Below are 23,259 nucleotides of genomic sequence, written 5' to 3' on the forward strand. Positions count from 1 at the left end.
GTCCGTATGTTTTGAACCAAAAGAAAGACGAAAAGATGTTTTAAGACGCCGCCGAGTGGTAATGACCACTGACGCTTATTCGTCATTGAAATAGAAAGATATTGTGTCATAAATAGATATTATCTTACTTTTCCTACCTGTTGGCGTGTGTGATGTTACTAACTGGAAGTTGGGTAAGCTTTCATTTTATACATGTATTGATGGATGGATGGATGTTTTATTTATTTATCGGTCTATATGAAAGTTGAGTGAGTCATTTAAGAAGTGCAGTCGACGTTTACATATCATGTTTCATGAAATGAAGTGACCTGTAGGGAGTGGTACAGCCACTGGATTATTGTTTATCGAGCTATATAAGAAGTTGAGTGATTAAGAAGTGCAGTTAATATTAGCGATAGACCAATATGATGTTTTCAAGGCCGATGCCGATTATTAGTAGTTAAGGCGGCCGATAACCGATATTTGTAGCTGCTATTAATTTTTCGTAAACAAGATAATATTGGCATCAAAATCTAAAAAAAATTCTGAACTTTGTTAAAACATCTTGGAAGGGGTAAATCAACCCAGACATATTTTTTTCAACAATATGTTCCGAGCAGGGCCAAAAGTTGAAACACAGCATTCTGATTAAAGGGATGGTTGGTATTGGTTTCTTAGTGATCAGCTGGTTGTGCATTCAAAATGAGTGGCAAAGAAAAGGCTGGTTCAAATGCCGCTAGTGAGGGGGATCCAATCCTCACTGAGAAAGCTTTAAAGGGACGGTTGGGATGGCCATGTTTTCACTAACAAGTTCATTTTATATATTTTTTGATCATGAAAATGAAAAGAGTTGTCATTTTCTATTTTATCAATAAATTTGGGAAAAATTAGGAAATAAGTGACTCCATGAATAACGGCTCTTGTTAATGAGGCAAATGGTCACACGTTCTATCCTTGTTCGGTCGGTGACACTGGAGGGACCGATTACAAACTCCGTTGGAAATCAATGTAATTTCATTGCTTATAACGTCCAAAAACAGTGATCAGTTGGCACCAAAATTTATGCGGACATCCCTACTAATGACCACTTCAACATACCAAAAGGATTAACCTCTCCGTGGCTGATTTATATGAGAATGAGGAAATGTGGAAGTGAGCAGAGCTACATAGATTTATACGTGCGCACACTGCTTCTTCGCTTAAAAAAAAGATAAAACAAAAAAAAACACTGCTTCTTTGCTGATCACGGTTAGGACGAGCGAAGCATTTAACACCAGTCAGGATATTTACAGAGACTGAAGTGGGAATGAGGAGACGTGCACATTTATTTGGATGAGGAATGCCCCCAATTTTTCGACCCACAACACTCCGTCCAATTTGGAAGGTAACAGCCGAAATGGTGTGTTCCATTGCAGTCACACTCGGCTATGGAGTTGGATGCGCACTTTCAAGACACCCCCGGTGTTTGATGAGGTCTTACTTCACTCTGGGGGATAAAGATCCATGCTTGCCTGATTGCTTTCCCGCTGCCAGTCGCCATCTGCCTCTAGTTTAGTCTAGTTTAGCGTAGCTAAATGTCCGAAATATAACCAGTTGGGGTTCGTGTGCGCATTCATGCTCTTGTCCGCTTCAGCCTGTGTAAGTGGAGAAGCGGTCGCCACGGTATTTTTGATTTTGTGGAGGTGATCATGATGAGATCATGTTTTTTGTCAATAAATCCAAACTATTGTGCAGAACACTTTTATACTTTAACAGGTTGAAGTGGACAAGAGTAATGTGCATTTGCGTGGCGATCGGTCACCGTTTTAGACAACATCCTGGGGGGTCAGTGCCCAGGTAAGACTGATGCCCACCCACACCTGTCATTATGGTAAGAGCACTGAATGAATAATCCCAAATTTGGTCTAATCTGTGAAAATATGATAAAATTCCAATTTATTACTGGCACTTTGCAAGGACTACAATGAGATGCAAACCAAATTGTGTGCTATTTATGGTTGCACTAGGGCATTGCATGCATTTTCACTGCATTGAATAAATGTTGTCAAATGGTCAGTGAGGTGAGTACTTTACATTACAATTTAAAAGTTACTGCCCCCTTATGGAATTTGTCAACTTGTTACTGTACACGTTTCAAAGATGGCCTGGCAAATATTCTAACAGACATCCTTAACATCGGCTGCAGTCAAACCATTGTTTGTGAAGACTTCAAAACCTTCATGATAACCTGTCAGCTCAGTTTTGCAATGAGAACATTTGGCTGCAGCGTAAGAAGTCATCACGCGACACAATTTGGCAATATGTATGGTAATTATGACTTTGTTAATGCGTTAGCAAACTGTATGTCAGTGATGGGCAGCTTCTGACTTGAGTAAAAAATTTGGTTTGAAATATTCAAGAATAATAGAAAGAAAAAAATCCTAGCAAATTTCACATGCATTTTAGGGGCAAAATACCACCATTTAGGTCAGTCTGAAGCCCTGCTAAGCATTAAGGTGGTGTCTCATTGAATGACAAAGTCTTGAATTGGGGGTGTTAACCAACATAGCAAATTATGTTGCAATGTTAAAACTGTTTGCGAATGTCTGGTGAACGGCTTTGCAACCTGTTGCAACCTTTCAATGAACCTGACGAAAAAACATTTGGGTCATTTGCAAACACTCGCAAACCTTCGCCGTTCAGTGAGATACGGTCTTGACTGCCTTCTAGTGATAATAACAGCACATCGCACAGCGCAATAGACTACATCTTGCTTTTTGTAAGGAACTGCAACTCATGATTTATTTTGAAGGTGCCCTGACGTGAAATTTTATTTTTGTTAAGGTTTTTAATCATAAGTATGCGTTCCGTCAGCCTGACTAAGCCCACAAAGTTGTGAGAAAGAAGTGATTTGAAGGGTTTGTGTGAGAAGTTGTGAGAAAGAAGTGAGAAAAATGACCCATTTTCCTATGCCTATGGCTGTTTTTATCAACATAGCTCAAACAGCACTCTCAAATACGTTGTATTGTTGTATTATATTGTTGTATATATCATGTTTTATGCGTCACTAACCCCACCTTTTTTGGTTTTAGGGTTAGGATTAGGTTTGGCCAATGCAAATTGGATAGTGTAGTGCAACTGGTATCAAAAATGCTTTAATAAATGGACGGCGATTCGAGGCTTAATGCCTGCACAAGATCTCGATCACTGCTCGGGGCACCACATCCTTTTTGGTTAATTCTTAGGACAAAGCGGGTGGAAAAGGCCTTATTAATTGAGTCCTAATATTTGAAGAAGCTACATTAAAATATGTAACTCCAAGTTAGGGTTAGCGCCCTAGTTATGCACCACATTAGTGATTGACACTAATTTAAACACACACAATTAACACTGGATTTCTGTACGTGACAATGGTTTATTTACCATATAGTCCCCCCGTGAGCCGTCACCTTATCGTGGTGGAGGGGTTTGCGCGCCCCAATGATCCTAGGAGCTACGTTGTCTGGGGCTTTATGCCCCTGGTAGGGTCACCCATGGCAAACAGGTCCTAGGTGAGGGACCAGACTAAGCACGGCTCAAAATGACCCCTTATGATGAGAAAAATTAACGGACCACGTTTTCCCTCGCCCGGACGCGGGTCACCGGGGCCCCCTTCTGGAGCCAGGCCTGGAGGTGGGGCTCGACGGCGAGCGCCTGGTGGCCGGGCCTGCACCCATGGGGCCCGGCCGGGCTCAGCCCGAAAAGGATACGTGGGTCCCCCTTCCCATGGGCTCACCACTGGTGGGAGGGGCCAAAGGGGTCGGGTGCCGTGTGAGCTGGGCGGCGGCGGAAGACGGGGACCTTGGCGGTCCGATCCCCGGCAGCAAAAACTAGCTCTTGGGACATGGAATGTCACCTCTCTGGCAGGGAAGGAGCCTGAGCTGGTGTGTGAGGCTGAGAGGTTCCGATTAGATATAGTCGGGCTCACCTCCACGCACAGCTTGGGTTCTGGTCCCAGTCCTCTCGAGAGGGGTTGGACACTCTTCCACTCTGGAGTTGCCCAGGGTGAGAGGCGCCGAGCAGGTGTGGGCATACTTATTGCCCCCCGGCTTGGCGCCTGTACATTGGGGTTTACCCCGGTGGACGAGAGGGTAGTCTCCCTCCGCCTGAGGGTGGGGGGACGGGTCCTGACTGTTGTTTGTGCTTATGCACCAAACGGCAGCGCAGAGTACCCACCCTTTTTGGAGTCCTTGGAGGGTGTGCTGGAGGGCGCTCCACCTGGGGACTCCATCGTTCTGCTGGGGGACTTCAATGCTCACGTGGGCAATGACAGTGAGACCTGGAGAGGTGTGATTGGGAGGAACGGCCCCCCCGATCTGAACCCGAGCGGTGTTCGGTTACTGGACTTCTGTGCTCATCACGGATTGTCCATAACGAACACCATGTTCAAGCATAAGGGTGTCCATATGTGCACTTGGCACCAGGATACCCTAGGCCGCAGTTCGATGATCGACTTTGTAGTCGTATCATCGGACTTGCGGCCGCATGTTTTGGACACTCGGGTGAAGAGAGGGGCGGAGCTGTCAACTGATCACCATCTGGTGGTGAGTTGGCTCCGATGGTGGGGGAAGATGCCGGTCCGACCTGGCAGACCCAAACGTATTGTGAGGGTTTGCTGGGAACGTCTGGCAGAATCCCCTGTCAGAAGGAGTTTCAACTCCCACCTCCGACAGAACTTTTCCCACGTCCCGGGGGAGGCGGGGGACATCGAGTCCGAGTGGACCATGTTTCGTGCCTCCATTGTTGAGGCGGCCGATCGGAGCTGCGGCCGCAAGGTGGTCGGTGCCTGTCGTGGCGGCAATCCCCGAACCCGCTGGTGGACACCAGCGGTACGGGATGCTGTCCAGCTGAAGAAGGAGTCCTATCGGGCCTTTTTGGCCTGCGGGACCCCGGAGGCAGCTGACGGGTACCGGCTGGCCAAGCGGAATGCGGCTCTGGCGGTTGCTGAGGCAAAAACCCGGGTGTGGGAGGAGTTCGGGGAGGCCATGGAAAATGACTTCCGGACGGCTTCGAGGAAATTCTGGTCCACCATCCGGCGTCTCAGGAGGGGGAAGCAGTGCACCATTAACACTGTTTATAGTGGAGATGGGGTGCTGCTGACCTCAACTCGGGACGTTGTGGGTCGGTGGGGAGAGTACTTCGAAGACCTCCTCAATTCCACCGACACGCCTTCCACTGAGGAAGCAGAGCCTGGAGACTCTGAGGTGGGCTCTCCTATCTCTGGGGTTGAAGTCACCGAGGTAGTCAAAAAGCTCCTCGGTGGCAAAGCCCCGGGGGTGGATGAGATCCGCCCGGAGTTCATAAAGGCTCTGGATGTTGAGGGGCTGTCATGGTTGACACGTCTCTTCAACATCGCGTGGACATCGGGGACAGTGCCTCTGGATTGGCAGACCGGGGTGGTGGTCCCCCTTTTTAAGAAGGGGGACCGGAGGGTGTGCTCCAATTACAGAGGGATCACACTCCTCAGCCTCCCCGGCAAGGTCTATTCAGGGGTGCTGGAGAGGAGGGTCCGTCGGAAGGTCGAATCCCGGATTCAGGAGGAGCAATGTGGTTTTCGTCCTGGCCGTGGAACAGTGGACCAGCTCTACACCCTCAGCAGGGTCCTCGAGGGTGCATGGGAGTTTGCCCAACCGGTCTACATGTGTTTTGTGGACTTGGAGAAGGCGTTCGACCGTGTCCCTCGGGGAGTTCTGTGGGGGGTGCTTCGGGAGTACGGGGTACCGAGCCCCCTGATAAGGGCTGTCCGGTCCCTGTACCACCGATGCCAGAGTTTGGTCCGATTTGCCGGCAGTAAGTCGGATTCGTTTCCTGTGGGGGTTGGACTCCGCCAAGGCTGCCCTTTGTCACCGATTCTGTTCATAACCTTTATGGACAGAATTTCTAGGCGCAGCCGAGGTGTCGAGGGGGTCCGGTTTGGTGGCCTCAGTATTGCATCTCTGCTTTTTGCAGATGATGTAGTACTGTTGGCTTCTTCAAGCCGCGATCTCCAACTCTTGCTGGAGCGGTTCGCAGCCGAGTGTGAAACGGTCGGAATGAAGATCAGCACCTCCAAATCTGAGACCATGGTCCTCAGTCGGAAAAGGGTGGCGTGCCCTCTCCAGGTCGGGGATGAGATTCTGCCCCAAGTGGAGGAGTTCAAGTATCTTGGGGTCTTGTTCACAAGTGAGGGTAAGATGGAACGGGAGATCGACAGGCGGATCGGTGCAGCGTCTGCTGTGATGCGGACCCTGTATCGGTCTGTCGTGGTGAAGAAGGAGCTTAGCCGAAAGGCGAAGCTCTCAATTTACCGGTCGATCTACGTTCCTACTCTCACCTATGGTCATGAGCTGTGGGTCATGACCGAAAGAACAAGATCTCGGATACAAGCGGCCGAAATGGGTTTCCTTCGCAGGGTGTCCGGGCTCTCCCTTAGAGATAGGGTGAGAAGTTCGGCCATCCGGGAGGGACTCAGAGTCGAGCCGCTGCTCCTCCGCGTCGAGAGGAGCCAGTTGAGGTGGCTCGGGCATCTGATTAGGATGCCTCCTGGACGCCTCCCTGGTGAGGTGTTCCGGGCATGTCCCACCGGCAGGAGACCCCGAGGACGACCCAGAACACGCTGGAGAGACTATGTCTCCCGGCTTGCCTGGGAACGCCTTGGGATCCTTCCGGAAGAGCTGGAGGATGTTGCTGGGGAGAGGGAAGACTGGGCTTCCCTGCTGAAGCTGCTGCCTCCGCGACCCGACTTCGGATAAGCGGGAGATAATGGATGGATGGATGGATGGATAGACAAAGTCTCAGCGGTCTACGTCACGCGAGGAAAGCATGCTTGGTAATATTGCTCGCTTTGTCAGTTCTGTTGTCTAAAACAGTGACGGATCGCCACCAAAATGCAAATGCACATTACTAATCTTGTCCACTTTAACCTGTCATGTCATGTCATCTTCCAAACCGCTTATCCTATATAGGGTCGCAGGGAGTTGCTGGAGCCTATCCCAGCCGTCAATGGGCGAAGGCAGACTACACCCCGAACTGGTCGCCAGCCAGTCGCAGGGCACACATAGACACTGTCACTGAGCGGGAATCGATCCCACGCTGCCCGCACACAACTCAGGCGTGTGTACCACTACACTATCAGCGGACCTCCACTTCAACCTGTGAAAGTATAAAAGTGTTTTGCACAATGCACATGAATGCGCACACGAACCCCGACTGGTTATATTTCGGACATTTAAAGACGCTAAACTCGTGTCTCAGGAGGGAGAGAGACGGTGGCTTGCAGCAGCAGCAGGCAGATTGGAGCCCCCCGCTTCCCTCCCCGGCTAAAGGTAGGATTGGGACGGCTAATAGCAGCAAGTATCTTCAGGCCGTTAAAACAAAAGGCGTTAGCACAACAACATTAGCTCCTTACTATCCGGGCAGGGTGTGGAGGTGAAGATGACCCTCTGTCTTAATGTCGCGTGCGGTGTTCCTGCTTGCTTGCTTGCAGCCGCGACCTGCTTGAGTGAAGCAGCGTAAGAGTGACGAAAGCCCTCATCGAACAGCGAACAAAAAGTTTTGGCGAGGCTGACTGCACAGACGAGTGTGGCCGCATTGGAACGTGCCAATTCAGCTGTGTCCTTCCAAATTGGACGGCGTGTTCTAAGTCGAAAAACTGGGTCCATTCCTCATCCAAATAAATGTGCACGTCTACTCATTCCCACTTCAGTCTCTATAAATATCCTGACTGGTGTTTAATGCCTCGCCCGTTCTAACCGTGATCAGCAAAGAAGCAGTGTGCGCTTGTCTCAGCCTAAATCTATGTAGCTCTGCTGAATTCCACATTTCCTCATTCTCATATAAATCAGCCCCGGAGAGGTTAATCCTTTTGATATGTTGAAGTGGGCATTAGTAGTGATGTCCACATAAATTTTGGTGCCAATTGATCACTGTTTTTGGACGTTATTGGCAATAAAAGTACAATGATTTCCAATGGAGGGTTTGGAATCGGTTCCTCGCATGACTCTGGCTGAACATAGATAGAACGCTAGGGGGCGTGGCCATTCTCCTCAATAACAAGGGGCGTTATTCATGGAGTTACTTATTTACTACTTTCTCCAAAATGAATGGATAAAATAGAAAATGGCAACTTTTTTCATTTTCCTGATCAAAAACTATACAAAATGAACTTGTTAGTGAATACATGGCCATCCCAGCCCCACCGTCCCTTTAAGGTTGACAGACTTGTGCAAAGCTCTGTTTGATTCCCTATAAAATAAATAAGCTGCACTTACTCTTGGGTCGGGCGTCACTCGCGCACGAGAGGAGATGCTAGCAGCGAACTGTGTGACGTCACAGGGAACCAGGAGGAGAAGGAAAATAAAGTGAAGTCCAAATAATTAAAGTTCAACCAAAGAAAAATATTTAAAAGGCCAAGGAGGTTCTGTGTGCTCAGAAAGCGGCGTTTGATGAAGACCAAGTTCTGGTTAGCCGCATGGAGTACGGGGATAGGTCTGAGTCTGACGCAGACGCACACGGTTTGCAGGCTGAGCAGGTGGGTGCTAGAACCTACCGGACTTGGCAAAAATTGAGGACCACTACACACACGACGGTTGGTTAAGTGTTGCGAGGCGAACCCCAAAAACAGAGGGAAAAAGGTAGAAGAAGGGGTGGGGGTGCAAACTCTTTTGTGAGTCTGAGAAAGAGACTGCTCAGAGAAAATAAACTTGAAACAACAAAGAGAGAGAGACAGAGAGACAGAGAGACTTTGCACGCCCATAAATAGAGGTTATTCTTACTAATAAGTTGGCTAGCCTTTCCTCCCATTTTGGGGTGTCGTCTGACCAAGTTCTTTGTTTGAATAAGGCGGGAAAAGATTTCCATTTTTGTGTCCCTTCAGAACTGTGTACAAATCATCAGAAATGTTTTACTAGTTGTTACCACTCAAAACCATTGCAGCGACTTAACTTCTGAAGAACAGGTGAACTTTTCTTCCAGGGTCTTAAAACACCTGAGTTTTTTTTTTTTTTTTTTTTTAAATAACAGCATCAGTACATCAACTTAAAAATGATCACACACAACATAATAAAATACAGGAAGAGTCAATCTACCTGTCTTATATTATTTTCATTTTACATGCAACCTGCAGAGAAAAATCAAAAGCGACCACGTTGGACACACATCCATCCATCCATCCATTATCTGTACCGCTTATCCTCATAAAGGTCGCGGGGCGTGCTGGAGCCTATCCCAGCTGTCTTTGGGCAGTAGGCGGGGGACACCCTGAATTGGTTGTCAGCCAATTGCAGGGCACACAGAGACAAACATCCGCACCCACAATCACACCTAGGGGCAATTTAGAGTATCCAATCAACTTACCATGCATGTTTTTGGAATGTGGGAGGAAACCGGAGTACCCGGAGGAAACCCACGCAGGCACGGGGAGAACATGCAAACTCCACACAGGGAGGCCGGAGCCGGGATCGAACCCACGACCTCTGAACTGTGAGGCGGACGTGCTAACCAGTCACGTGCGGCCACTTTGGACACACATCAAACATAATTTTGATATGTTTCTAGCCTGCAGCACTTCATTTGATTAACTTTCACATCACTTTAACAAACACTGTATAGTACTATAATGTGTGTTCAACGTTGCCCACTCGGCATCCATTGCAGCCCGATCATCCTTGGAAGGGGGATTCCTCCATTTGTGGTCCCTTCTCAAGGTTTCTCACTTTTCCCCAGATGTTTTTTTTTTAGTTTTTCCTTGCCCTCCTGGGGGTCAAGATCAGGGCATGTCGTGTATATGATCTGGTGCATATGTGAAGCCCTTTGAGACTTTCCTGTGATTAAGGGCTATATAATTAAATTTGACTTGACTTGACTAGTTGGGACGCACGTAGCAGATCCATCTCCACACTCCCCACTAGGTGTCGCACTTGCACTAGTAGTGTGTGGTTCATTCCCCCGAGATGAGTGGGGGTGAACACAGAAGTGTCGTAAATTATCTGTTTATGCAGAGTCACATTGGTGCCTCGTCGTCGGGTCATGGATGGCAATTCCGCTTTGAATCTCTATTGTGTAGTCTGCCAGGGACACGCTAATTCAAATTATTGACAGGATGGAGAATGTCTGGATGTGGATTCTGGGGGTGGGGGTGGGGGGTTGGAGCGAATAAAAATAGTACCTACCCATGTCCGCCTCTGATTTTAAAAGGGCTTTCGGAAAGCAATTCCGGCGGCAAACCTCTATATCATAACCCAGCTCTGGCCAGATGTCTTCATCATCGGTGGGACCTATTTGGCTGACAGCAATGAGTCGCGGTGGCTGAGTGAGTTGTCTGCCATCCGTGCACTCAGTTGAAAATGAGGTTGGTGGAATGTGGCCTGCCACAGGAACTGTGATGGTGAAATCGTGAAAGTCAAAGCAGATGAACAGGCCCATCCTGGTTGCTTTTGGTATATAAATGTCGTATGGCATGAGATTCGAGGAAACATTGTGGCAAGCCTTTGCAGGCCACATATGATCACAAGTTATACACCTGTGATGCCGGACAGTCCACCGCTGCAATTTGCGAGGCAGTGACGACCATCATGCTGGGGGCGTACGCCAGTGACTCAGTGTGGAGGGCGGCAGAGCGGCAGACTCTGTTGGAGGACACTGAGCTGGACAGAGAGTCTTGTACCCAAACACTGGGCAGGTCATGAGTGCAAATCTGACAAAGTGAATTATATTTTATTAAATCTGAAAGGAGTTATAGTTTGAAGATTAAGTACATCCATCCTTTTGTCAAAAGGGTCATTCCATCTCAATTCACACAAATCCTCAGGATCTTCCCATTGATACCTCTTCAATGTTTCTGTTTTTTTTGTTCTATTAGTGCCTTATGATGTCCAATGAAAGAATCAGAATTTTGAGCCTCCTAGCTCAAACGGTTTTCGAGTTATGGCTGTTCAAAATTTGGATGCCATGCCCACTTTTGGGATCCGTGAATTACACAATAAATTTTGGACCATGTTTGGTAGACTTTACGCGATCAGAGTTTTTGGGGTCAATCAGCGATCCTAAAGTTTGGAAAAATCCGATACTCGTTCATCAATTTGATCAAAACGACTTTTAGTATCTTTACTCTACAATCTATCCCCACCATAGCGAAAATGCATTGGGAAAAGTACCCCCCGCAAAAAAACAAAAACAATGCAGTGAAACATTAGATACTGTATAACATTTAACGTTTTCATGTTTACAACATCTTTCTGACATTAATGAAAAACTGGTAAAACTACTGCTATGGTTCAACAGTTGTAAAGTCCATACACTTACTTACCAGCAACACCAAGTACGCTTGCTCCTTTTTGCCTTGTATTGGAAGCTGGCTGTGTACAAGTCCCGATTCCCACAGACCGCAATGATTATTATTTTGTTCTTTATTGTCTTTACTTTTTACCTGGCGTGTATGAGCTGTGTATGTGCCGTACTAAGCACACTCTCGAAACTGTTTGGCTCCGGAGGAGCTGTACAGATTCAGAAACTGTATTGATTGTATGTAATCACATCGTGGCAATATTTCAACTCACATCGCAGTATAACTCATACCCTCGTTTATCAAATGTTTTGTGCGTCTGTCAACAACGGTGCTAGTTCAAACAAACAACACGCCTGCCTGCTGGCTACTGTGATTCGCTGAATGTGCGTGGCCGGAAGTTCACGTAACATACGCTGAGTCGTGAAAGCTATATTGAATTGGAGAAACTTTAAATAAATAACCCACATTCTTTAGCAAGTTCTTTTTTAATGTAAAAATGTTTTAAAGATTTTTTACCAGTCAAAAACAACACAAATGCCATTATTTTGTAATTGGACGGTCGAGGAAAGTTGGAACTTCCGCCTGCCTGCGCAAGTCTTTCCTCTCTCAGGATGTGCAGCAAGGCTAAAAATAGATCAGCTTTTCGGGCTCATTTTGGTACGACTCCTGACTGAACGAGGTTGTGTTTGCCGTAATGTCTTAATACACGTAGCCGATCAATGATATCATTGGTATACTGTGCCCCCCGTGAGCCGTCACCTTATCGTGGTGGAGGGGTTTGCGCGCCCCAATGATCCTAGGAGCTACGTTGTCTGGGGCTTTATGCCCCTGGTAGGGTCACCCATGGCGAACAGGTCCTAGGTGAGGGACCAGACTAAGCACGGCTCAAAATGACCCCTTATGAGGAATAAAATTAATGGACCACGTTTTCCCTCGCCCGGACGCGGGTCACCGGGGCCCCCTTCTGGAGCCAGGCCTGGAGGTGGGGCTCGATGGCGAGTGCCTGGTGGCCGGGCCTGCACCCATGGGGCCCGGCCGGGCTCAGCCCGAAAAGGACACGTGGGTCCCCCTTCCCATGGGCTCACCACTGGTGGGAGGGGCCAAAGGGGTCGGGTGCCGTGTGAGCTAGGCGGCGGCAGAAGACAGGGACCTTGGCGGTCCGATCCCCGGCAGCAAAAACTAGCTCTTGGGACATGGAATGTCACCTCTCTGGCAGGGAAGGAGCCTGAGCTGGTGTGTGAGGCTGAGAGGTTCCGATTAGATATAGTCGGGCTCACCTCCACGCACAGCTTGGGTTCTGGTCCCAGTCCTCTCGAGAGGGGTTGGACACTCTTCCACTCTGGAGTTGCCCAGGGTGAGAGGCGCCGAGCAGGTGTGGGCATACTTATTGCCCCCCGGCTTGGCGCCTGTACATTGGGGTTTACCCCGGTGGACTAGAGGGTAGCCTCCCTCCGCCTGAGGGTCGGGGGACGGGTCCTGACTGTTGTTTGTACTTATGCACCAAACGGCAGCGCAGAGTACCCACCCTTTTTGGAGTCCTTGAAGGGTATGCTGGAGGGCGCTCCACCTGGGGACTCCATTGTTCTGCTGGGGGACTTCAATGCTCACGTGGGCAATGACAGTGAGACCTGGAGAGGTGTGATTGGGAGGAACGGCCCCCCCGATCTGAACCCGAGCGGTGTTCGGTTACTGGACTTCTGTGCTCATCACGGATTGTCCATAACGAACACCATGTTCAAACATAAGGGTGTCCATATGTGCACTTGGCACCAGGATACCCTAGGCCGCAGTTCGATGATCGACTTTGTAGTCGTATCATCGGACTTGCGGCCGCATGTTTTGGACACTCGGGTGAAGAGAGGGGCGGAGCTGTCAACCGATCACCATCTGGTGGTGAGTTGGCTCCGATAGTGGGGGAAGATGCCGGTCCGACCTGGCAGACCCAAACGTATTGTGAGGGTTTGCTGGGAACGTCTGGCAGAATCCCCTGTCAGAAGGAGTTTCAAGGCGGGGGACATAGAGTCTGAGTGGACCATGTTTCGTGCCTCCATCGTTGAGGCAGCCGATCGGAGCTGCGGCCGCAAGGTGGTCGGTGCCTGTCGTGGCGGCAATCCCCGAACCCGCTGGTGGACACCAGCGGTAAGGGATGCTGTCCAGCTGAAGGAGGAGTCCTATCGGGCCTTTTTGGCCTGCGGGACCCCGGAGGCAGCTGACGGGTACCGGCTGGCCAAGCGGAATGCAGCTCTGGCGGTTGCTGAGGCAAAAACCCGGGTGTGGGAGGAGTTCGGGGAGGCCATGGAAAATGACTTCCGGAAGGCTTTGAAGAAATTCTAGTCCACCATCCGACATCTCAGGAGGGGGAAGCAGTGCACCATTAACACTGTTTATAGTGGAGATGGGGTGCTGCTGACCTCAACTCGGGACGTTGTGGGTCGGTGGGGAGAGTACTTCGAAGACCTCCTCAATTCCACCGACACGCCTTCCACTGAGGAAGCAGAGCCTGGAGACTCTGAGGTGGGCTCTCCTATCTGTGGGGTTGAAGTAACCGAGGTAGTCAAAAAGCTCCTCGGTGGCAAAGCCCCGGGGGTGGATGAGATCCGCCTGGAGTTCATAAAGGCTCTGGATGTTGAGGGGCTGTCATGGTTGACACGTCTCTACAACATCGCGTGGATATCGGGGACAGTGCCTCTGGATTGGCAGACCGGGGTGGTGGTCCCCCTTTTTAAGAAGGGGGACCGGAGGGTGTGCTCCAATTACAGAGGGATCACACTCCTCAGCCTCCCCGGCAAGGTCTATTCAGGGGTGCTGGAGGTCCGTCGGAAGGTCGAATCCCGGATTCAGGAGGAGCAATGTGGTTTTCGTCCTGGCCGTGGAACAGTGGACCAGCTCTACACCCTCAGCAGGGTCCTCGAGGGTGCATGGGAGTTTGCCCAACCGGTCTACATGTGTTTTGTGGACTTGGAGAAGGCGTTCGACCGTGTCCCTCGGGGAGTTCTGTGGGGGGTGCTTCGGGAGTACGGGCTACCGAGCCCCCTGATAAGGGCTGTCCGGTCCCTGTACCACCGATGCCAGAGTTTGGTCCGAATTGCCGGCAGTAAGTCGGATTCGTTTCCTGTGGGGGTTGGACTCCGCCAAGGCTGCCCTTTGTCACCGATTCTGTTCATAACCTTTATGGACAGAATTTCTAGGCGCAGCCGAGGTGTCGAGGGGGTCCGGTTTGGTGGCCTCAGTATTGCATCTCTGCTTTTTACAGATGATGTGGTACTGTTGGCTTCTTCAAGCCTCGATCTCCAACTCTCGCTGGAGCGGTTCGCAGCCGAGTGTGAAACGGTTGGAATGAAGATCAGCACCTCCAAATCTGAGACCATGGTCCTCAGTCGGAAAAGGGTGGCGTGCCCTCTCCGGGTCGGGGATGGGATTCTGCCCCAAGTGGAGGAGTTCAAGTATTTGGGTTCTTGTTCACGAGTGAGGGTAAGATGGAACGGGAGATCGACAGGCGGATCGGTGCAGCGTCTGCTGTGATGCTGACCCTGTATCGGTCTGTCGTGGTGAAGAAGGAGCTTAGCTGAAAGGCGAAGCTCTCAATTGACCGGTCGATCTACGTTCCTACTCTCACCTATGGTCATGAGCTGTGGGTCATGACCGAAAGAACAAGATCTCGGATACAAGCGGCCGAAATGGGTTTCCTTCGCAGGGTGTCCGGGCTCTTCCTTAGAGATAGGGTGAGAAGTTCGGCCATCCGGGAGGGACTCAGAGTCGAGCCGCTGGTCCTCCACGTCGAGAGGAGCCAGTTGAGGTGGCTCGGGCATCTGATTAGGATGCCTCCTGGACGCCTCCCTGGTGAGGTGTTCCAGGCATGTCCCACCGGCAGGAGACCCCGAGGACGACCCAGAACACGCTGGAAAGACTCTGTCTCCCGGCTTGCCTGGGAACGCGTTGGGATCCTTCCAGAAGAGCTGGAGGATGTTGCTGGGGAGAGGGAAGTCTGGGCTTCCCTGCTGAAGCTGCTGCCTCCGTGACCCAACTTCGGATAAGCGGGAGATAATGGATGGATGGATGGATGGATGGATGGTATACTGTATCACACAAATTATGACATTAGTTGATTACAGATTTTCCATAAAATCCTAAATATTGACCAATATTGATCTATTTCAACATATCGTGTAAAGTCTAATATTTGGAGGCCCTCATCTTTTTTTCTTAAGGTAGGTACCGACTTGTAAATTGCATGCCAATTGCTTGCTGAACCTTTCTATCAGAACTTGCACTTAAAAACAGCACGTGTGCTATTTTTAGAGATATTAATCCTTTAGAAGTGGATTTTTTTTTGACTGAATACATTTTTTAGGGGGTCCATATCTTAGGAATGTTTTGTGTTGGTGGGGTTTCAACTGATTTAATATCATCTTTGGGAATTATATGTGTTTAGAAAGTTTCAAGGGTCTAAGGCCTTTGCAACAGAACTCCAAATATGGCTAGGGATAACATTACCACTTCAGTCCCCTTACTGCATGTGGGCACATGATGATGGGATTGAACTTTTTACCTCATCACCAGTCACCTTTCATCAACATTTTGAGCCAATTAAAACACTGATTTTCCAACTCATGCACTATGAACCAAGCCTTTGCATATGCTTCTGTTTTCGGCTATTTTCTGAAAAGTCAAAAAAGTAGGTAAAACGTTGTTTTAACTGCCTATTCATGTTTCTGGCAGTTAAATGTAATTCAATATAATTTCATTAAGAGTGCAATTTCCGGATTGCAAAAGTGGGGATGGCACCCGAACTTTGAAGGGCCCTAACTCGAAAACCGTTTGAGCTAGGAAGCTCAAATTTGGTATTCTTTCTTTTGACTTCATAAGGCACTAATTTGATAAAAATCACGCAAATTGAAGAAACGACACTAGAAAGGGTGTGTGACTTGAAATGGAATGGAATGACCCAAAATGCTAATGTTGGCCATGTGATATGGGGAAAAATGGTCCCACAAGCTCACAAAAATTTGCAAAAAAACCACTTCACACATTTGTCAAAGGTTAAGGTTGGTGAAAGAAAGAACATGATGGTGATCCCAAACATAAGGTACAAGCTTCTCTGCAAAAGACTGGAGATAACATCGCGATTTGGCTGTCTTCAGGAACAAGCATACAATTAACATAAAAATGTCAAACTAATTTTACAATAAAATATCATTCAGACGTAAAAGGAAAGATCAAATACATATGACATAATTGTCGTTCAGAATAACAACGCCATACTGGATGTAAACATTTTACCATACTTTTGCAACACATAGGGTGAATGGGTAATCAAGCTATGAATCAAGGCACCAATTAACGAGCACCAACAAATGAGCGATAGCTGTGGGGAAATGATTGGAGATTTTTTTTTTACCTGATTTTCACATCTAGTTGCGATTTATGGTGCTGTGGTGTGATGAGTTTTGATGGGGGGAGTGGGTGTGTTTTTTTGTTTTGTTTTTTGGATGATGAAATTGATTTGGTGCTGGAGGGTTCAAAGATAGACTGTTTTTGATGAATGTTTACTTTGGCCACTCCTGATTCTTGTGGTAAAATGGGTGAAACATTGGTCAAAATGTGTGTTTCTGGTCAGAAAGCTGCAATCCTTTGAAACTGGGATTAAGAATTGATGTTGTGGCTGTTTTATTAGGGCTCCAACAAGATAGCCGTGAGAAACCCGGGGCTGCTGGTAAGAAAAGAGGGATGGTCCAATTTAAAGCGGAAGTCAAGTCCAACATTTTCTGTACAATAATATGTTCTATGCGCCTTCACTAGTCGAAACACAGTATTCTGATTAATATTGCGTTTGTGGACTTGGAATTAAGAAGAAAAATCCACCCCTTTGGACATGCCCGAAACACCTAATCGATGAAGTGTCCAGAAGGCATCTTAATCAGGTACCCTAGCCACCTCATCTGGCTCCTCTCAATGTGGAGGAACAGTGGCTCCACTCTGAACCCCTCCCAGTTGACCGAGATTCTCACCCTATCTCTAAAGGCCTAGATAGACCAGTCAGACGTTGGGGTGTCGTATTGCGCTGTCTGATTGATGTAGTGAACATCGTCGTAACATTGGATCCCATCAGGAAGCGTCTGGTGGGTGTTTCAGCATGTTGAATCGGCGTCGTGAGTCGTGACATTTGGTCATTCTGATTGGCTAGCGTTAGCTAGCAAATCAGCGCACGGGGCAAGAACAGGAAGTGACAAATGTAGATTGCATTGCACAATACTGTGTCAAGAACATGAGGATTTGCTTCGCGTGGGAGTTCATCATGAGCGGAAATTATAGCGGAATGCATTGTTTTTTTTAATATTCTGTCCCCACCAAGAGCTTTCCGGTTGGCTTTTTCTAACCATGAGGAATAGTGATTACCGCTGCAGCTGGTATGGAGGGTTTTTGCATCTCACTCATGCGCAGAAGGTAGGCTACCTAATGGTCAGCGTCACTGTCTGTCGTTGTGGTGTATTTTTCCAACACGACGTGCCGACAGTCGGCCTCAAGTGCAGTACATTATAATGTTTGAGGTTGAATTTATGTAACCCAAATGTTTGGAATAAATGGGTCATATTTTCTCAAACGTACTGTTGCTGACAATTGTTCTTTGTTTGTATAGTAGCACTTGATCAAGTCTCATTATTTGATACAACAAATAAATACAAGCAATTTTCATTCCTGCTGCTATCGTATCTGATCGATATCATTATTGGCAGAGGTGGGCATTGTCTATCTGTCACTAAGTTCCCGTCTGTATTCCCGGCTGACCCACGTGGTTCCAGTCTGTCCCTTGTCGGCGACAGCCAATCGGCGTCGAGAACATAATTTTCATGTCACACGCAGGCGCCTCACAAGCAGACACACCACCAAATAAAGGAAAAATATCCACTGAAAACAACAGGTACACACACAGGCACGGTGGTCGGTGAAATAAGAACAACATGGGACGCATTTTATTGTGTCTGTGGGACCGAAAGGTAAATAATAGTGTTTATTTTTTATTTATTGAGCTGCATGTCAAGACCAACCGGGCGGGCCTGAAATATAGACAAGAACTCACAGATGGACTAAAGACGAATGTCGAATGCCCACCTCCGATTATTGGACAGTAATCTAGGCTACAATATCGGTATCGTATCGGAAATGAAAAAGTGTTATTGGGACACCTCTAATATTTCCCAATATGAAATGCTTATATCGTGATATACCTTTCAGCCATATCGCCCAGCCCCACCATATCGTATTAAGGTTTAGAAATTAACTGCCCGGTCGAGCCAATCAGAGATGCTGTTAAGTTGGTGATATCTGTCTTGACCAATGAGAAGTGCTGTACTATTGGTGATTGCTTAGCAAAATAAAAATACAGTTAAATAAAAACAACCTACTAAACATGCAAGAGCACACACTACAGACATCCAAACCTATGGTGACAACACGGCAGCGTCGATGCCATTCCAAGCGATGCTGGTTTCCATCGTTCTTGCTATGCAAGATTCATTGACAAACGGCACGTTTTGCGGGTGCAAAAATGCCAGTACAGATACAATATGTTTTTTTTTTTTTTTAATGAGTTTAAGGATTTAAATAATTTTAATTATGGGTAGATTCTTCAGTCATGGACTGAGAGCTCCACCCTGTTAAGGGCATATTCTTGTAAACTGCAAGTGTCAATTATGTAAATATTTAACAAGTTTTATAATACATTATGTGTCCATTACTCAATGATAGAATTTTTTTTTTTTTCTAATTTAGGGGCACGCGTAAATTCATTACAAATTGACTTGTACTGTAAATGTTCACATTTCCACTCACTTTCACTATATTATTGATAAATGGACACAAGAGTGGAGCAGAAGTTTGTCAGGAACAACAAATATTCAAAAATTCAAAAAAAACTAATCTGCAAAATTGCTAGCACACATGAGCAAGGGCAAATGTGCCAATTTAGACGGTAATCTAAAGCGCTGCAACTGATACTTAAGTGGAACATGTGCAACATTTGCGCGTGTGAAATTTATATAAATTATAAATTATATTCTTTGGAAGTTTGTTGGGCCCCATTTTTCTGCATATTTGTTGTGAGAGAGTAAAACGAGGATTAACGTATGTGCGTTTGCACTAGGGCTGCACGATGGTGGAAAAAAAATGACATTACGAATTTTGGGGGTTTGTGATATATATTGCGATGTTAAACATAGAATTTTAACCAGATGACTTGAATAGATTTGTTTGGGAATAATTTGGTTAACTCACCATGACATCATTGTATTCATATTATTTCGTTTAATCCAGACTAAGGGGGTTCATCTGTGAATGATGATTGCTGTGTATAAAAGGGATCACAGCGGTCATGTCTCTGTAACATTATAGATTATTTAACATTGTATTTCACACTTCAATGTGAACAGCAGAAAAGTATTAAACATATTTGAAATAAATAAAAAGAGCAGGTGCACGAGACCCTTGAGTCATTTCAAAAAATAGAAGAAAATAAAAAACCTCTAAAGCAGCCGCTTTATAGCAGTTATAAACATCTTTAAACTAAATTATAAAATATTTAAAAATTAAAAAGCAGGTGTACTAGCGCCTGAGTTGTTTACAAAAATATAACATTAAGATAAAAAATAAAAAAAACTTCGTGAAACTGCAGCAAAGTGCAGCAAACCCTAACCCTAACCCTAAATCCACTGCCACTTCTGCCGTCGTCTCCTCCTCCATGTCGCCTGTTAGTGTTTACAGAGCAGACAGCTTGTGAGAGTGGAGGGGGGGCGGGGACTGATTGGCAGGGAGGGAGCGAGACAGGCTGTGTAAGAGCACGGAGTAGCTTGCTGCTTTTATGAAGCAAAACAAAAGTTTGCGTGTTCTAAGAAAAAAAAAAGTTACATCGCACGTCCTACGATGTGACTATCGCGCATGCGCACAACGCAATCGCAATGTTCAAACGACACATCATGCAGGCCTAGTTTGCACGTATGTTTGTTTGCGTGACTTTAACAGGGCTCCAGACTGCCCCTAAGTGGTCGCTTTTGCCATTAAAATATGAGACAGTGTGAGTAATTTTTTACATGCATGAGTGGATGTCTGCGTGCATGTCCTACTTTTCTTTTTTTTAATCTCATAAATTTTGTTCCATTTCGCAATAACAGTATGTCCCACATGGTGTTGATCCTTCACAAAAAAAAAAAACAAAAAAAAAGTTATATCTATGTTTGAAACCTGAAATTTGGCTAAAGTTCAACGGGGATAATACTTTGGCAAAGCGCTATATTATTGTAGCGAACATTTTTGACTTGACTTCCACTTTAAGGTTCATTTGTTTGAAGTACATTTCAATTACTTACGCAATGCTTGTTTTTAGTAGCATTTAAGCACACTTTTTTCTTTTTATCATTTTGAGTCTGACTGAAATTTTGCATCTGTGCTCCTTGTTTCAGCCCAAAGACTGGAAAGACTGAGGAAGGAGCGACAAAACCAAATCAAATGTAAAAATATTCAGTGGAAAGAAAGATCATCCTCTCAATCGGGTAGGTTTACTCACCCTTTTCAAAGGGGCTATCACTAGCTGGGTTTACATGGAGCCAGAAAGGATCCGAATGACCAAACGGAATGAAAATGCTCCACACAAACACCTCAATCGGAATAAAAGGCCGAATCCGAATGGAATTTCATTCGGATTCACAGGGGTGGTATATTCCTTTTGCCAATCCGAATGAGCGCCATGTAAGCAGTTAATTCGGAAGCCAGGCTCGTTCGGTCTGCGCAAACTCTCTTGACGTAAATGTGTAGTGACGTCGTTGTATACGCACTTTAAAATGGCAATGTCTTACCAGAGCTTGTCTGCGACGCGAGAACTTGTTCTAAACTACTGCTAACTTGTTTGTATCAAGATGCTGCTTTTAATAAAGTGTTAAAACAATCGCGAATACATTGATCCCCGCGTGTCACACGACTGTAGCTGATCTGATTAACAGGGTGGAGCATGGAAACGACGGATTGGAAAAGATCATGTCACATGTAAACAGGTGACCAGAGGTCTTCATTCGGAATGATTTCAATCATGTCATGTCATGTCATGTCATCTTCCAAACCGCTTAGCCTATACAGGGTCGCGGGGAGGTGCTGGAGCCTATCCCAGCCGTCAACGGGTGAAGGCAGACTACACCCCGAACTGGTTGCCAGCCAGTCGCAGGGCACACACAGACACCATCACTGATCGATCCCACGCTGCCCGCACACAACGCAGGCGTGTGTACCACTACACTATCAGTGACCCTGATTTCAATCAGAATGACAAAAAAGTCTACACATAAACCCAGCTATTAACTTAACATTTATGTCGATTCTCGAATGTTTTTATTTTCGTTTGAAAGTCTGTCCCGTGACGTTTCCTCATTTAAGTAAATTACTGTTAATAAATAATTTTGCCATTAAATGTTATTTACAACTCAAAATAATAATTGTAAAAAAAAAAACAACCTTTTGTTCAGTCATTCCAGGATTTCCATGGCGGCATTTTTAATTTTTGCGGGCTAAAAAGCCTGATTTCGCAGGCATTTTTCCTCAAAGTTGCCGTAAAGGTTTAGATTAGTTTTTGTTTTTTTTGCTCTTAACCTTATTTTTTTACAGCTGTTTAAACTTTTTTCTGGAAATTTGAGGTGGATTTTTATAAGATGTTTGAAAATGCAACAGATATTTCCAAATATACACCGTATTTTCCGGGCGATAAGCCGCTACTTTTTTCCTAGGTTTTGAACCATGCGGCTATTCTGTGGATTTTCTTCCACCGCTAGGGGCGCTCTAACCGGAATTAAAATACACTCCACTCCAGAAGGCTCTGGGGAGGCTCCAGAAAGTCTGTTTCAAGGCAGTTCGAATCCACAAACCATTGTAGAAGTGGTGCAGGTGACGAAAGGTCTCTCCTAGTGTTGTCACGATACCAAATTTCAATACCACTGTGGGGGAAAAAAAAAGTCATTCATGTGTTTTTCGGCAAACTCTATGTGGGCGAGGCTTCCGTTGGGCTACTCTACCGTAAAGCCCCGACCGGTCGTGGGCTACAGTGACAGTTGACTTGTGTGTAACTTTCTCCCATCTCCCTACTGCATTTCTGAAGCTCAGCCACAGTGATCTTTGGGTTCTTCTTTACCTCTCTCACCAAGGCTCTTCTCCCACGAATGCTCAGTTTGGCTCGACGCCCAGGTCAAGGAAGAGTTGTGGTCTTCCCAAACTTTTTCCATTTGAGGATTATGGATGCCGCTGTGCTCTTAGGAACTTTGGGTGCTGCAGAAATTCTTTTGTAACCTCGGTCAGATATGTGCCTTGCCACAATATCTGTCTCTGATCTCCTAGGGCAGTTCCTTCGACCTCATGAGTCTCATTTGCTCTGACGTGCACTGTGAGCTGTAAGGTCCTATTTAGACAGGTGTGTGCATTTCCTAGTTAAAGTCCAATCTGTTTAGTTGAACACAGCTGGACTCCAATAAAGAAGCAGAACCATCTCAAGGAAGATCAGAAGAAATGGAAAGCATGTGAGTTAAATAATAGTTTTTTTTGCAAAGGGTCTGAATACTTATGACCGTATGATTTTACAGTTTTTCTTTATTCATAAATTTGCAAAAATTTCTACATTTCATTTTTTTTCTGTCAAGATGGGATACTGAGTGTACATTTCGTCTGCAGTCCGTCTGACTTTAGTCTATTTTTTGCGGCGAGGCTTCGATGAGCGCGGCGAGGAACAATAGTGAGTTGTTGTTGTTCCTTGGGGAACAGATTTGAGTGAGGGACCAGGCTGTGAACAGACTTCCATGGCGGAGAGTCACTGTGAGTCACTGTTTCTGTTCAAATATCAGCCAGCGGGGGAGAGGAGGGTGGGAAGCTATTGAAGTTTGCAGTCGAAATCGCTGACGGCAGCCCATTTTAAATCAAAGGTAGACCAGCCTATAGGTGGGTACTATATTCCCCCCATTTCAATGGATCTTGTG

At 46.6% G+C, this 23,259-nt stretch overlaps 1 protein-coding gene across 8 annotated transcripts in view; it reads left to right on the forward strand.

Annotated features, from left to right (window-relative positions):
* Positions 1–23,259, forward strand: part of mapkap1 (MAPK associated protein 1) — a 70,250-nt gene that overhangs the window by 18,134 nt on the left and 28,857 nt on the right. For 7 of the 8 annotated variants that reach the window (XM_086052823.1, XM_086052829.1, XM_086052824.1 and 4 more), the window contains 2 exons: positions 16,935–16,973; positions 20,713–20,802. In XM_086052823.1, the coding sequence (XP_085908949.1) occupies positions 16,935–16,973; positions 20,713–20,802 (129 nt within the window). The remainder of the gene's footprint in view (positions 1–16,934; positions 16,974–20,712; positions 20,803–23,259) is intronic. The other variant, XM_086052826.1, reaches the window with a different exon arrangement.

This window comes from Filicampus tigris, chromosome 15, assembly GCF_054856515.1.
Source record: "Filicampus tigris isolate MCC_2025a chromosome 15, RoL_Ftig_1.0, whole genome shotgun sequence".
Classification (NCBI taxonomy): Eukaryota; Metazoa; Chordata; class Actinopteri; order Syngnathiformes; family Syngnathidae; genus Filicampus; species Filicampus tigris.